At 33.4% G+C, this 13,901-nt stretch overlaps 1 protein-coding gene across 2 annotated transcripts in view; it reads left to right on the top strand.

The window, feature by feature from the left end:
• The window catches only part of HUWE1 (HECT, UBA and WWE domain containing E3 ubiquitin protein ligase 1), a 595,188-nt gene that overhangs the window by 183,579 nt on the left and 397,708 nt on the right, over window positions 1–13,901 (top strand). For both annotated transcript variants that reach the window (XM_085806998.1, XM_085806999.1), the window contains exons 25-27: window positions 2,274–2,450; window positions 9,354–9,599; window positions 10,084–10,281. In XM_085806998.1, coding sequence (XP_085663124.1) covers window positions 2,274–2,450; window positions 9,354–9,599; window positions 10,084–10,281 — 621 coding nt within the window. The remainder of the gene's footprint in view (window positions 1–2,273; window positions 2,451–9,353; window positions 9,600–10,083; window positions 10,282–13,901) is intronic.

Raw genomic sequence — 13,901 nt, forward strand, 5'->3', positions numbered from 1 at the left:
CAAGCAGGAGTGGTGACAAGAACCAGTCCTTTGTTATGAATTATGCTGATTATGATTTTAATGCTCATTTTAACTTATGCTGTTTGACATAAAATCTACTTTCTATTTACTAAACCTTTAGACTGAGCAAGTATGTGACAAAATGAGACATTAAGAAAGAAAGCTAACTGTTAGTAAAACGTAACTAAAATGTCACTTATCTTCTTTTAAATATGTCCAGTTATTATAATTGTAAAATATTTAATGCTACTTGTCAAATATCGTAAAATTAATTTTATTCTCAAACGAATTAATAATTATGTTAATTAAGTTATGTTTAATGATAATATATCCTACTCACGTTCAGGCACAGATATAATATTTTTAATTGAATTTATTGTTTCCATTTGCTCATAGGTCCTTAATTTTTTTCATTAATGGTCCTTAAAAGTACTTAATTTCCGTGTGCAGAAATGTGTACGAACCCTGATAAAGAAAAAAAAATTATTCTTGAAAGATATGTACAGTTATTATTATTTAAATTACCCAATTGTTTACAATTTCAGCCCTTGCTATAATTTCCCATTTCAATTTTCTCACCAAAATGCGAATCACTTAAACAGTTTTTAAACTGAGGTTTTTGGAGTGTAGGACAAGATTGTGTTTCTGACCTCCACTTGCTCCCTGCATTAGTTCTTGCCAGCTCTGATAATTTGTAATTATTTGTCTTTGCATTACCGTTGCCGACATTTGAGTTTGTTATGATGATAGAGTAATTGAGCCAGCTTAAAATGAAATTAAAGTGTATAGTCTTTGACCATATTTTTAGTTTGAATTTGACTCTTCCTGTTTCATTACATCACTACGAGCTGTAATTGATTTTTGTTAGCATAAGCCTTTATTTTTTTAAGTTCTTTTTACATAAGAATCTTATTTAAACCTTTGTTGGACACTGTAGTTACTTTCAGACATAACGATAATTTGCCCTGAAGTAACTATGTGCCGATTTTTGATTTTATAATGCTTCGAAGGTAGGTGAAGATCGAAAAAGTAGTTGCATATGATAAGCACGATGAGACAATGATGGGCATATCCAATAGGAAAGTCCATGGCGAAAAATTTGAGAGTCAACAGATATCAGTGTGCTATGGCTGTAACCGATTGACCAAATCAGGCAGAGTGAAGTGCAAGTAAGGAGATAGCGGTAGAGAGCAAAGCATAAAATTAAATGCCAGTGATTGCATAAGAGTCTGAGAGTCTATGTCTGTTCCATAAGTAAATAGCTAAATCTGACTAACGGCGTCAGACAGAGCCCAGCTAACTTTCAGAACTTGCCAACCGTGACTACATCAGGCCTTTCAGGTTTATTCTGATCAACAGGTCTCTCTGTAGGTAAGTAGCAGCAGTGACAACAGCCAGTCTTTTGTTGTGAATCATGCTGTTTATGATTTTACTTCTCATTTTAACATATGCCACTTGACATAAATACTGCTTACTATTTACTAAAGCTCTAGACTGAGCAAGTATGTGGCAAAATGAGATATAAAATAAACATAAAACTGTTAGTAAAACGTAATTAAAATGTCACTTATCTCCTTTCAAATATGTTCAGCTCTTATAGTTGTAAAATATATAATACTCTTTGATAAATTTCATATATTTTATTCTCAGACTTAATAATAATTATGTTAATTAAGTCATGTTTAATAATAATGCATCCTACTTAGGGATCTATTTTATTTTGAGGATGCTATTACAAAAGTGAAGTTCCAGGCATAGATAATATTTTTAATTGAATTTATTCAGTTCCCATTCGCTCATAGGTCCTTAATTTTTTCGTTAATGGTCCTTAAAAGTATTTAATTTCCGTGTGCAGACATGTGTATGAACCCTGTTTTTCATAGAGTCCTCTGCAATGGCATGCCTTTCCCCTACGCCAATATCCCTATTGAGCTATTGGCTTAGGGAAATTGCTGTAATCAGATAAACCAGATAATGCCTTTTCTAAGGCTGTGATTTGTCATGAGCTGTCATATAGCAGAGAAATGTACCATCCAAACCTCGTAAGATGTTATTTTATGATTGATTTTGTGTACTGTAATTTAAAATATTTGCAAAGTTTGTTTAAACCCAAGTATCGTTACTATTATTACTTAATTGTATTATTAATAAATCAGATAATAAGTAATAAATACTATTATTACTTAATTATATTAATAAATCAACATTTAGCTGTATATGTTGAATTAGTTTTAGCATATTTTTTCACTTTAAAAAAAAATGTTTTCCCATAGATGAGATTTGTAGATGCCATTCTAAGTAATAACTCTACTGATGATCACTGCAGAGAATTTGTGAGGCAGAAAGGATTGGTTCCTCTGATGGCTATTTTAGGTCTACCAAATTTACCTATTGATTTTCCAGTGACTCCTACTTGTCAAGCAATTTCTAGTGTTTGCAAGTCTATATTGGTATGTTATGGTTTTTTTTCCTTATTGATAGTACTTAAAAAAGTAATCATTAATCACCCAAAAAGACCTGAAAACTAATGGAATATGAAGGAAAATCAGAACTTTGTCAAAACTCAGATTAGCCCTGACAAATAATAGAAAACTAACATTTTAAATAGTACATAGTAAACAAAAATTATCCCCCCCCAACTATAAAAAAAGAAGTTAGTGAAAGATTTATTGTAATGTATATTTTTCTAGCAGAAGGAAAAGATTTATTGTAATGTATATTTTTCTAGCAGAAGACATTGCGCAGACCTCTAATCTCAGAAAATTTATCAATACTGTTCCTTTCTTTAGCGAGCTATTCACTCGTTACAAGTTTAATAACAAAAATAGTGCAAGTTATGTTTACCGTATGAAATCACTACATTTTTGTGGTTGTGCCTTATAATAAATTATTTTATTAGTTATTCAATCTATTCAATTTTATTAAAAATATCAGAAGTAATATATATTATATGAATTATGCTATGTTATTTTCTGCCACAAACATCTTTTCCTAGAATCTGGCATTTTTTTAAGGCCTATCCAGTTTTTATAATAATTAATATGCATTTTCTATGTTCTTTCATTTGCTTTACAGGCATTAGTTAAATAAATTTTTGTGGTGTTTTTAGTTATTGGATTGATTGCATTTTGTAGTTAACATGTAAACTCATTTGTTCACACTTAATTAGATCACTGGCTTTATATCTTAAATATTTACATAGTCTTAACATATACACTCTTTTGCAAGAAAAATCGAAGCACCAAGAAAGACTTTTGCGATCGTGATGAAATTTGATATGCAAAAATATCTTGATTGAACCTGCAATCGATCAAAGTTTGAAGGCAAATGAGCAGGAATTGCGATCATAGCCCGCAATTCGCAAAGAATATAACAAGTAACAGAGGCAGAAAATTTATCTTGTTTTGTTGGTGCCATTGTAATTCCGTGAAGAAGCAACTAAAGATGCCATTACAACGATATCCAAGACCTTACAGACAACTAAATGACTTCGAGCATGGTCACATTGTAGGGTTGTGTGAAGCTGGGTGATCAAGGACGTCGCAGGGCGCAATGAACTGGAACACTATCCTCATCTTCAGGGCAGATGTTTTTATTTTATTCGGCTTATAATTCCTTACTGAATGTAGTATTTATTCTCAATGTACTCCGTTTTTGATATGATTTAAATCAAATTCCTCATCATTATAAATATCACGAATACACATCAAATAATTTTTTGGTTGCAATTTTCTAATTTCGACTATGCGTAAAGCATACATTACGCATACAATATTTGCTTATTTTATTAAACATTTCTTTCAACGCGCACATGTGTAAAGCATACATTACGCATGTGCGCGTTGAAAGAAATGTTTAATAAATTAAACAAATATTGAGCTTTTTTTTTTTTTTTGTAAATTTTGAAACCCTTTACATCATAATTGCTCTTTATTTCATAAATTACAGTTTTTATATTTTTAATTTTATAATTTCTGCATGCCATTCTACCAGATTTAAATTGATGATCTATAATCCGGAATCGCCGAAGTCACGACGAGTCTGGATTAAAGACTTTTGAGTGTATATACCGGGTGGCCATAATTAAACTGACAATGCTCACAGTGTTTTGTAGCGCGATCTATTTGCGAGAATGACGCCACATTTTCTAGGAAGATTAAACAAGAGGGGGGGCGAAGGATTCCGCGAAGAAACAAATTAGTTCCAAAAGTCACCGCTAGGGGAATATTTGACGCTGTGTAATAGAAAATAGTGTTAGCAAATGCAAATCATTACGGAAATTATATTTTATGTTGCATTCAAATGTGGTTCAATGTGGCTGCCGTTGTTGTGGACCACATATTGCATTCTGTGCATAGTGTGCACAACAGCAGAAAGTGACATATCTGCAGGAATCTCCCGTACAGTCCGTGATATGTTATCCTTCAACGTAGTCAGGTCCTGGACCACTCCTTGATAGACCTTGGACTTAAGGCAACCCCATAGCCAGAAGTCGCATGGGGTAAGATCAGGCGACCGAGGTGGCCATGCATTTGGAAAGTAGCGGCTAATGACTCTTTTTGTTCTGAATTTGTGTCGTAGCATCTCTTGCACCCGTACAGCAACCTGTGGAGGGGCCCCATCTTGCATGAAAATTATTTCCCCCTGTTATTGTCTTTGCTGAAGTGCCGGAATGACAAAGCTGTTCAACATGTGGCAATATTTCTCTCTGATAACAGAACAGGTTTCCGGTCCTGTTGGGGTAATGTTCTAATAGAAGAATGGACCTACGATAAATTCCGCTGTGAACCCACACCAAACAGTTACCTTTGGTGAATGTAAGGGAATTGCTGTGACTGCGTGTGGTGATTTGTCATCCCAAATTCGACAGTTCTGGGTGTTCACAGTTCCATTTAGGTAAAAGTGGGTCTCGTCTCCCCATAAGATTTTCCACGGCCAAGCATCATCCACCTCCATTCTGGCAAGAAAGATGAGATCAAAAGTCAATCGCTTATCATGGTCGGGGTACAGTAACTCCTCTACGCGGCTGAACTTGTATTGATAATCTTTCGTAAGATTTTCCATACCGTACTGTAAGGCATATCCATATTCCGAGCTACTCCATGAGCGCTAGAGGTGGCAGCAATATTGTCTGGTCCTCTGTCGACAATCGCCGTGGCAACTGCTTCGATTGTATCCTGTAGTACAGGTTTTCGTCCTCTGCCTGACTGAACCTTCAGAGAACCTGTTTTCTCAAATGTTGCAACCATTGCTTTTAGCCCATTAACTGACACAGGACCGTTACCTTTACGCATTTTTTTTTTTTTTTTTTTTTTGTGTGCGTTCTAAAAGCACAAAGAGCGGCTGACACGTTGCACTGGTTGAGGTAAAAGAATTTGACCGGCAACGCATGCTCGACTAAAAAAGGAGACGTAGCACATAAACTTTCAATCCGATTGATTCGAAATGTAACGCTTTGCCTTTTAAAACCCAAGCAGCTGGCACTGTGCGAATGGATGTAACGTGAAATTTGAATAAAGAATTTCTTCTGCTCAGCGTACGTGATATTGCAGATCACGAGACTTTACTGGTTTTTGGTGTTTATGTAGATTTTACGCTTTTTTTTAAAGTGTTGCCATATTGCACTTGAACTAAATCAGAAAATATGCATAATAAAAGGTAATTTTATTCTGTATTAATTTGCATTTGTTAACACTCTATTTTCTATTACACACCGCCAAATATTCCTCTAGCGGTGACTTTTGGAACTAATTTGTTTTTTCGCGGAATCCTTCGTCCCCCGTCTTGTTTAATCTTCCTACAAAATGTGGCGTCATTCTTGCAAATAGATCGCGCTACAGAACACTTTGAGCACTGTCAGTTTAATTATGACCACCCGGTATATATGCATACCTGCCAATCTCTGACACTCAAAAATCAGTATAATTTTTTTAAAAAATCGGGAGGTTTTTCACAATATTAAAGACTTTTTAAATGATAAAAACATAGTTTTTAATAATGAATTAACTTTAAATAGTAACTAATTCTTAAATGCAAGCAACACAAAAATACCTTACACATAAAAAACATTTTTATTACTTGCATCGTTTAAGGGGAAAAAAAAAGGACACTTTTGTACAATTACTTTTGTACAGTGCACTTTTGTACAGTTTTTGGTACAAGTGTTATAAATAGTGGCAGATTTTTCTTTCTTTAAGAAACTTCATAATTTTGTTCACAGCAATTGCCACGTAGGCCTGCTTTCGCTAATAAAAGTTTTTCTAATGTCTCATCACTAATATTAGATCTAAATTTAGTCCTCGATTTCGCAACAACACTGAGAATCCTCTCACACTCTGCATTATTATAGGGAACTGTCAAGATGGCCAACACAATTCTAGACAGTTAACTATACTTTAAAATTCCATCAGCATCTTTCAGTTTTCCAGTTAAACTCCACTGGGTGTCAATCCTAGCTGATTTTATAATTTCATCCAAGTTTTCTAATTGTGAAGTGCTGTTATGCAGCTGTTGGAACTGTTTTTTTTTTTTTTTTTTTTTTTTTTTTAAACACTCATGTTATTTTTGTGTTTTCGTGTATGCACATGTTTGAGAACATCCGCCCTTCCACCATGCGAAATCGAAAAATTGCAACGACAGGCGGTATGCATCGCAAATTTATTACATTTCCTTGAGGAAATAATGGAAGGAAAGTCAACTGTGAACGATTTTTGAAACATACACGAGTATTTCACCTTTCTCGCAGATGTAACAAAAAATGATAATTTCTAAAACTGTTTCCCCAAGGCACGTCTACTCACACAACTCAGGACAAAATGAACAAAATAACTAAAGAACATCCAAATAACAACTTGCTTCGTCCTCATTGGCTAATATATGCCAGCTGACATGCAGTGGAGCTCGATGCCCATTGGAGAACTGAAGAACAACGTTTCTAGCTACGTATAATGCTCTCAATCACAAAGCAGAAGTTATCTAATTCACATGCTTTTGTTTTAGATATAATGTAGAGAAAATTCAATTGTTTTCAGACGTCCAAAAGCACTTTTTTTTATTCATATAACAGTATGAACAGTATGAAAGTATGAAGCCAAGTTGCATAAAAATCGTGAGAAATTTTAAGAATAAGAAACAGTCGAGAGAAATACATTGTAAATCGGGTTGGCAGGAGAGCGGTCGAAAATCGGGAGTCTCCCGCCTAAATCGGGAGAGTTGGCAACTCTGTATATGATACTTAAGTCTGCTTAGATTATAATAATGTAATTACAATATAAACAATTATACATTCTAATTGTACATTTAAAAGTGGCTGCTGGTTTCATGAGTATTTATTTTTGCGAGTTGTTATAAAATGTTTCAAAATAAGATAATTGTATGAAAATGGTTTGAACTCTAGATGGGGCAGATTCTGTAAAGCCTAACCCTTTTCTTGATCAGCCCCTTTTAAAAGAATGGTTTCTTTAATGACCCCCCCCTTACAGTTTTCGCTAATGTGCATTACACAACATAATCATAATACAATTAATTGCATATAAAAATATTATAATATGAACAAAAGATTTGAAAATGATTAGATTTATGTTGTATTATTTTTGTCTTTCAATTTTTAATGTTACAAATGTAAACAAATTTTTAGGTAAACAAATTTTTAGAAACAAAGTCATGAATTTGTATTTTCACTAAAGTTCAAATTACTGTGCTTTTGAAGTATTGATGCAATATTTTAGTATTTGGCGTTAAGTTGCATAATTCTTAAATCTCCCTCTTTAAAAATATTCTGCATGTTTCCCCTTCCTCAGCCAAGTATATTATTGACTTGACTAAAGCTTGCTAGCACTACGTAAGAAGAGGGGAAATCTCAATAATGTTGGTTCAGCAACAGCTTTTCTTTTGGACTATTTCTCGTGAATGGTTTTTAAATTCCAAAATTTAGCATCACGTTATGTTTTGAATAAAATTTTTGCTTTAACGTCTTCCATTAATGGAATGCTTTTTTCTTGCATTGTAATATCAGGACCAGATGTATTGCATTTCATTGATTCTGTAACCTTTGCTAGGCCAACAGATATTCAACATCTTTGAACAAACATTACAATATTTTAAATTTTGCTAGTAGCGTGTATATAACAATATATCTTCTGAGAAAACACAATCCTTTTCAATAATGGGCAGTTATATTAAGTTAAATTAATGGAAAGCCTTTTGATTCAGTGTCAATATAAACAAGTCAGTTTTATATGACTTGTTTATATAATAAATAAAATGAAGATAATCATTTTTCAGTGAAATAGATGTCTCTTTGCAGTTTTTTGCAGCATTAAACAATGCATATTTTCAGCTTTATATCAATCAATAATTATCAATTTTAATTTGTAATCAGTACAATCTTGTCTATGCTGATTTATTGCCAGTCCATATTCTGGTTTTGACACTTTAATCATCATTGACTCTCTTTAAAATTCCATCAATCCCGTGGGGAGGGTCAGTACCAAGCCCACTGGAAGTCTCTGTTGTGGCTTGAACTTACACAGAAATTTTAAATAATGGTTAATATTTTATTTGTTTTTGTTGTTTTGGAATGGCAACAAAAAATTATTAATTTGTGTTCTAAAAAAATTTTTTTTGTGGTTCCTAAGAGCTAACCCTTTGCACTTAGGGCCTTTTTCGTGCGGCGCACCAGCAACTCGAGAGGTTTCGCAGCTTTTTTTCTTAACAGTAGCTTAAAATCATTACACATTCAAATTAATGTATCAAGTTTTTATATTTTAACATTTTATATATTTTTACACCGTTATAAACATAATTTCTTAAATATTAGTGTCTGCAATTTTTCTGTGTATGATATTTCATGTAACAGTTCCCAAGATGCATGCCTGGCTTGTCGAGGGGAGTAGTACAATACTATGTCATTTGGTACTTTTTTTTTACGGTTCATTTTTCCGAGAACAAACAGACTTTGTGAGTGTTCTACTACTTATATTTTTTGTTTTGTAGGAAAATTTATATGTTTACAAAACCCTTGCGTTCATAACATAAAAACTGTTTTCATAAATTCTCCACTAAATGTAACCCTTTCATCATAGTGTGTTCGTCATTTTTCCTGAATATGCTTGCAGAAGTCTTGTTGGATTGGCATTTAAATTTTGTGCAGCTACTATTTTTTCATAAATTTATGATTCAATTTTCAACTTTGTGGTTTTTCATTAATATAAAATGCTACATTTTTATAAATTTTATACTCAATAAAATGTATTTAAGAAATACATATCTAGGATTCAGTATTTCCTGTAGCCATCTTTAGCACTGTGTGTATGTATTATCTGTTATTCATATGTATGTTATCTTTTATTTAGAATCTTGCTCATGAACCTCAGGTTTTAAAACAAGGTTTACTGCATCTTAATGAAGTATTGCAGTGCTTAGAGCAATTACATCGGCCATTAGATCCTCCTGGGGGAAGTGTATTGCTAGAAGAACTAATCAATGCTCCTAATGTAAATGAAGCTACGTTGAGTGCTCAAGCTACACCCTTGTTACATTATATGGCTGCAGCACATGCTTATATTATAATGTTTGTTCATGTGTGTCGTACTGGACAAGTAAGCAAATAATTGTTTTCCTTTAATCATATTTTTTTAATATTTTATGTTTAAAAGTATCTTTTATGAAATAAATTTACTACATATGTCTTTATGAATTAAAAATATTCCTTATAAACATGAATACATTTTTCTCTGCCTAATTTTCCCAGAGATAATAGGAAAATACAAAGTCATTTCACTCAATTTGTATAGAGTGAAATGACTATAGAATGAGCAATAGTATAGAATGAGCTGGCTGCATGGGTGTTTTCATGTTTTACCCATACACAGAGAAAAAGAAAACCACTTTCCTTCAAAAGCCCTCCCTCAAGGCAGATGATGCATAGTGTTAGAATGCTTTCTATAGTTCTTTTATGTAGCTTCTGTAGGGTAATAGTTTACTTTAATCAAGTTTAATTAATAGTGAACATTAAATGAGATTTGAATATTATTCTTTTGAAAACGTATAACTGTTAACAATGCATTTAATTTCTTTTGTTAGAGTGACATAAGGACAATATCAATCAGCCATTGGGGTTCAGAACTTGGATTAAGTGTGCTAAAGGGATTAAGTTCCTTGTATACATCTTTGGTCTGGGAAAGTACTGTTTTACTAGCCCTCTGTAGTAATGATAATGCTCTTGCTGAAGACTGTCAATTTGGACGTCAGCAGCTTGAAAAACTAATGCCTAAAGATAAGGTTAGTTATTTCAGTTTGTTGTATTTAGAACTTTATCTTGATTCAAATATTTTTACTTTTTATGTTATAAACATTTAAATTGGTAGCAGCAAAATTAACCTGTGAAATCGCAAAGTATTTTTTAGTTTTGAAAATTTATGTATTAGGTTGTCCAGAAAATAATGTGGGTTCTTGACATATCTTTAAAGTATCATAACTCAACTCAAAAGCAATTTTATTAATCAAAATAAGCAGCAGCCGAATCAATGCATCTTTGCCAATGAGATATAAGTTTATTTATGCTGGTAGAATAAAATTCTGGAGTTCTGGACGCGATAAAGTTGTCAAAGGCGTTTTTGACATTGTCTTGGTTTCTGAAGCATTTCTTATGCAGAATGTTATCCAGATGTTTGAAAAAGTGGTAATCGGTCGGCGAGAGGTCAGGCGAATATGGTGGAAGAGGGTCAGTTGCAGGACGTGTGGCCGAGCATCGTTGTGGAGAACTGGCCGCTTTCTGTTGACCAATGCAGAGCACATGCGCTGTAATCTTTGGTGCATTTTGTTGATTTGTTGACAGTACTTGTCTACCGTAATTGTTTCACCCAAGATTTAGGAAGCTGTAGTGGATGAGACTGGCCTCAGACCACAAAACAGTCGCCATAATTTTCTTTTGGTGCAAATTTGGCTTTGAAAAGTGTTGTGGTGTCTGACTGTGGTCCAACCACTGAGCTGAGTGTCGCCAGTTGTTGGACAGAATCCGCTTTTCATCGCATGTAACAATTCGATCAAGAAAAAGGTCATTTTTGTTGTGGAGAAGAAGACCAGACGATACTTCAAAACGGCGATTTTTGTTTTTTTTTTTAAAATTATTTTCGTTCTATTCATAAGGCACCCACTCATCAAGCTTCTTTGATTTTACTATACGATGCACACGATCAGAAATTGTTGTTTTTCTTATGCCAAGCTCTCGAAGAATTATGCATGGGCTTATTTCAACTAGTCATCAAATCATCGTCATTAACAGCTAAGGATCGTCCACAATGCTCTTGATCTTCCAGGTCAAATTCTCCATGACGAAACTTTTAGTATCACCATTGAACTTTAGATTCATTAGCACTTTTCTAGCCCCATACTTCGTTGACATTTCGAGCTGTTTGAGCTGCACTGAGGCCTAGCTTGTTCTCAGAAAAGTAAATTTGCAGAAAATCCCGTTTTGACATCTAAATAAAAACATGTAGTGAATAATTTTGGAACAAAATGAGTATTATAGAAATATAGAGTGAAAATAGAGCTTCAAAATGATATATAAACCAATGTAATTCAAAATATTTTTGTTGCTAAAAATGTACAGGAAAGAGTAGCAATTGCAAAAACCTGCATTATTTTCCGGACAACCTGATACATTAACAAAACGTGGTACTCTAATAAATTTGTGTGACCTCTTCAAAGGATCAAATATACTTCAAGTAACATTTCATGTAAACTAAAAATACAGGTACTGGTCTTAGCAGTTCTTCATGTAAAGTCATTAGACATTGGTTGTATGCATAATTTGCCATTTGTTTCATATGCAGATTATCCAAGATGTGATACATTATCTCCAGGTGGTGAATGCTCATGGCATCTTATGGATAGGAAGCGATGCTTTACATATCTCAATTCTAGATAAACTGTTGTGGCACGTGGAACAAATGGACTCCCAATGGTCGTAAAATGATGAAATTCCATTAAACCTTGAAGGATTATCCAAAAGAGAGGACTATTATATCAGATCATGTCCATTCGAGTACTGTTGAAGTATACTTTCCTATTCCATGCAAATTTTATGATACTGTCACAATACGACAGGGTTGCCACGCTACCTGCAAAACCGGAAAAAGTCAGGGAATTCGGAAATTGACCAACAAATTCAGGGAAAAGTCAGGGAATTTAAGTGTTTTAGTCAAAATCTGGAAAAGTCAGGGAATTTCATACAACGATCCTGCCAAAAAAGACGAGTTTTGCGCTGACGTCGGAAGAGATCACTTTTTTGGCGAATTGTGTATCGCATGAGTGTCATTCGGGCAGCTGGCATAGAGCCAATTTTTGCAGCTCCAATTTGATTGTCTTTTTAGAAAGGAAAGCAAGTTTCCCGCAACTTTTGGTTTCCAGTAACCTTGAGAATCGCATGTGCAGTGCATGAACTAAAGAAAGTACCTGTTCTCGTATAAAACAAAATGGGTTTAATCCTATTATACGGTACCATGAAGGTTAAAATTAAAAAAAAAATATGTATTGTAAAGAAAGAAAACCTCTCTGCAACAGCCATGGCTCGGTTCCATCATAGCGGGAAACAGCTGTGCATGCGCGATATATCTGTCGCCAAAGCTCGAAACCGGTGTCGAAGTTCGAAGGTCACATTATCAAGAGTTCATAAAATGAATATCGTTTAAAATGTCTTTAAACTCTAAAGGAAAAGAAAATATTTTTTGGTGCAAGTAAATTAATTCATAGATTAGTTATTTTGAGGGGGGGGGAATCTACGAAAATCCGTTTTTAAAATTATTGCGAAAAATCCAAGAAAAAACGTTCTTTGATAAAACGTTTCTTCTTGGATTTTTTGCAATAATTTAAAAACGGATTTTCGTAGTTTTCTTTTTTGTCAAAGAACGTTTCTTCTTAACACGTGTTTCTCAATTTCCTGTACACATCGCGGAGAGGGAAATTCTGGCCGTTCCGTCGTCAAATCCCTTGGCAAATTTTCCCTCTGCTTTTTACATAGACGTTCTTTGGTCAGAATAAGCTCCATGTATGGTACAGCGGGATTTGGCGACATGATGATGAGCAGTAAACGGGTCATTTTGTTCTTGGCGACAATTTTCAAAATCATGCAAAGGCCGTATCGTAATACTAAAATTGTACCGCAACCTCTTTTTTTTTTTTTTTTTTTTCTTTTCTTTTTAATAAATACCTTGTCATTTTGCATTAAAATAAAAAAATAGTAATCAATCATCTAGGATAACTATGTAATATAACTATATTCGCTAAAATATCGTTGATTATTCTAATTAAATTTTTAAGTAATTGTCTTTATTTTTATGTTATTCATATCATTTAATGTTGCTTCTTCCCTCTAAATTTATTTATCATTAGTAAATAATATTTCCAAATTTCAGGAAATTTTCTCTGGCATAATCCTGAAATTAATTCTAGCAGTATGATGACATCATGAAATTTAATGCACATATTTTTTCCTTATGTATGCTGCGAAATAAATATAAAATACCTCAATTTAGTAAAAAAAATATCATTAAATAGATTTCTTTCTTTCGTTTAGCTGCAGAATGTTTGCAAAAAAAAAAAAAAAAAAAAAAGCCTTATTTTATTCCAGACTGGGCAGATTCTAATCTCAATCTTCAGTGGAGAAAACAACTCCTATTATAATTATATTTGTGTTTTCAAGTGTTAAGGTGCCTTTTAAGAATAAACCTCACACAAATTAAATTTACCTAAAATCTAACCTAACTTTTAGCATTGCGTTGTGATTTATAAGAACCGAATTAGCCTCGTGTTAAACTGGGGATGATCATGAGTAATAACTAAATAAAACGTACAGTTGTTATCCAATGTATATATCTTAAATTTTATTAAGATTTTTAAGC

This window comes from Stegodyphus dumicola, chromosome X1 (assembly GCF_044657685.1).
Source record: "Stegodyphus dumicola isolate Sdum_Otavi_A_Nest chromosome X1, ASM4465768v1".
Taxonomy (NCBI): Eukaryota; Metazoa; Arthropoda; class Arachnida; order Araneae; family Eresidae; genus Stegodyphus; species Stegodyphus dumicola.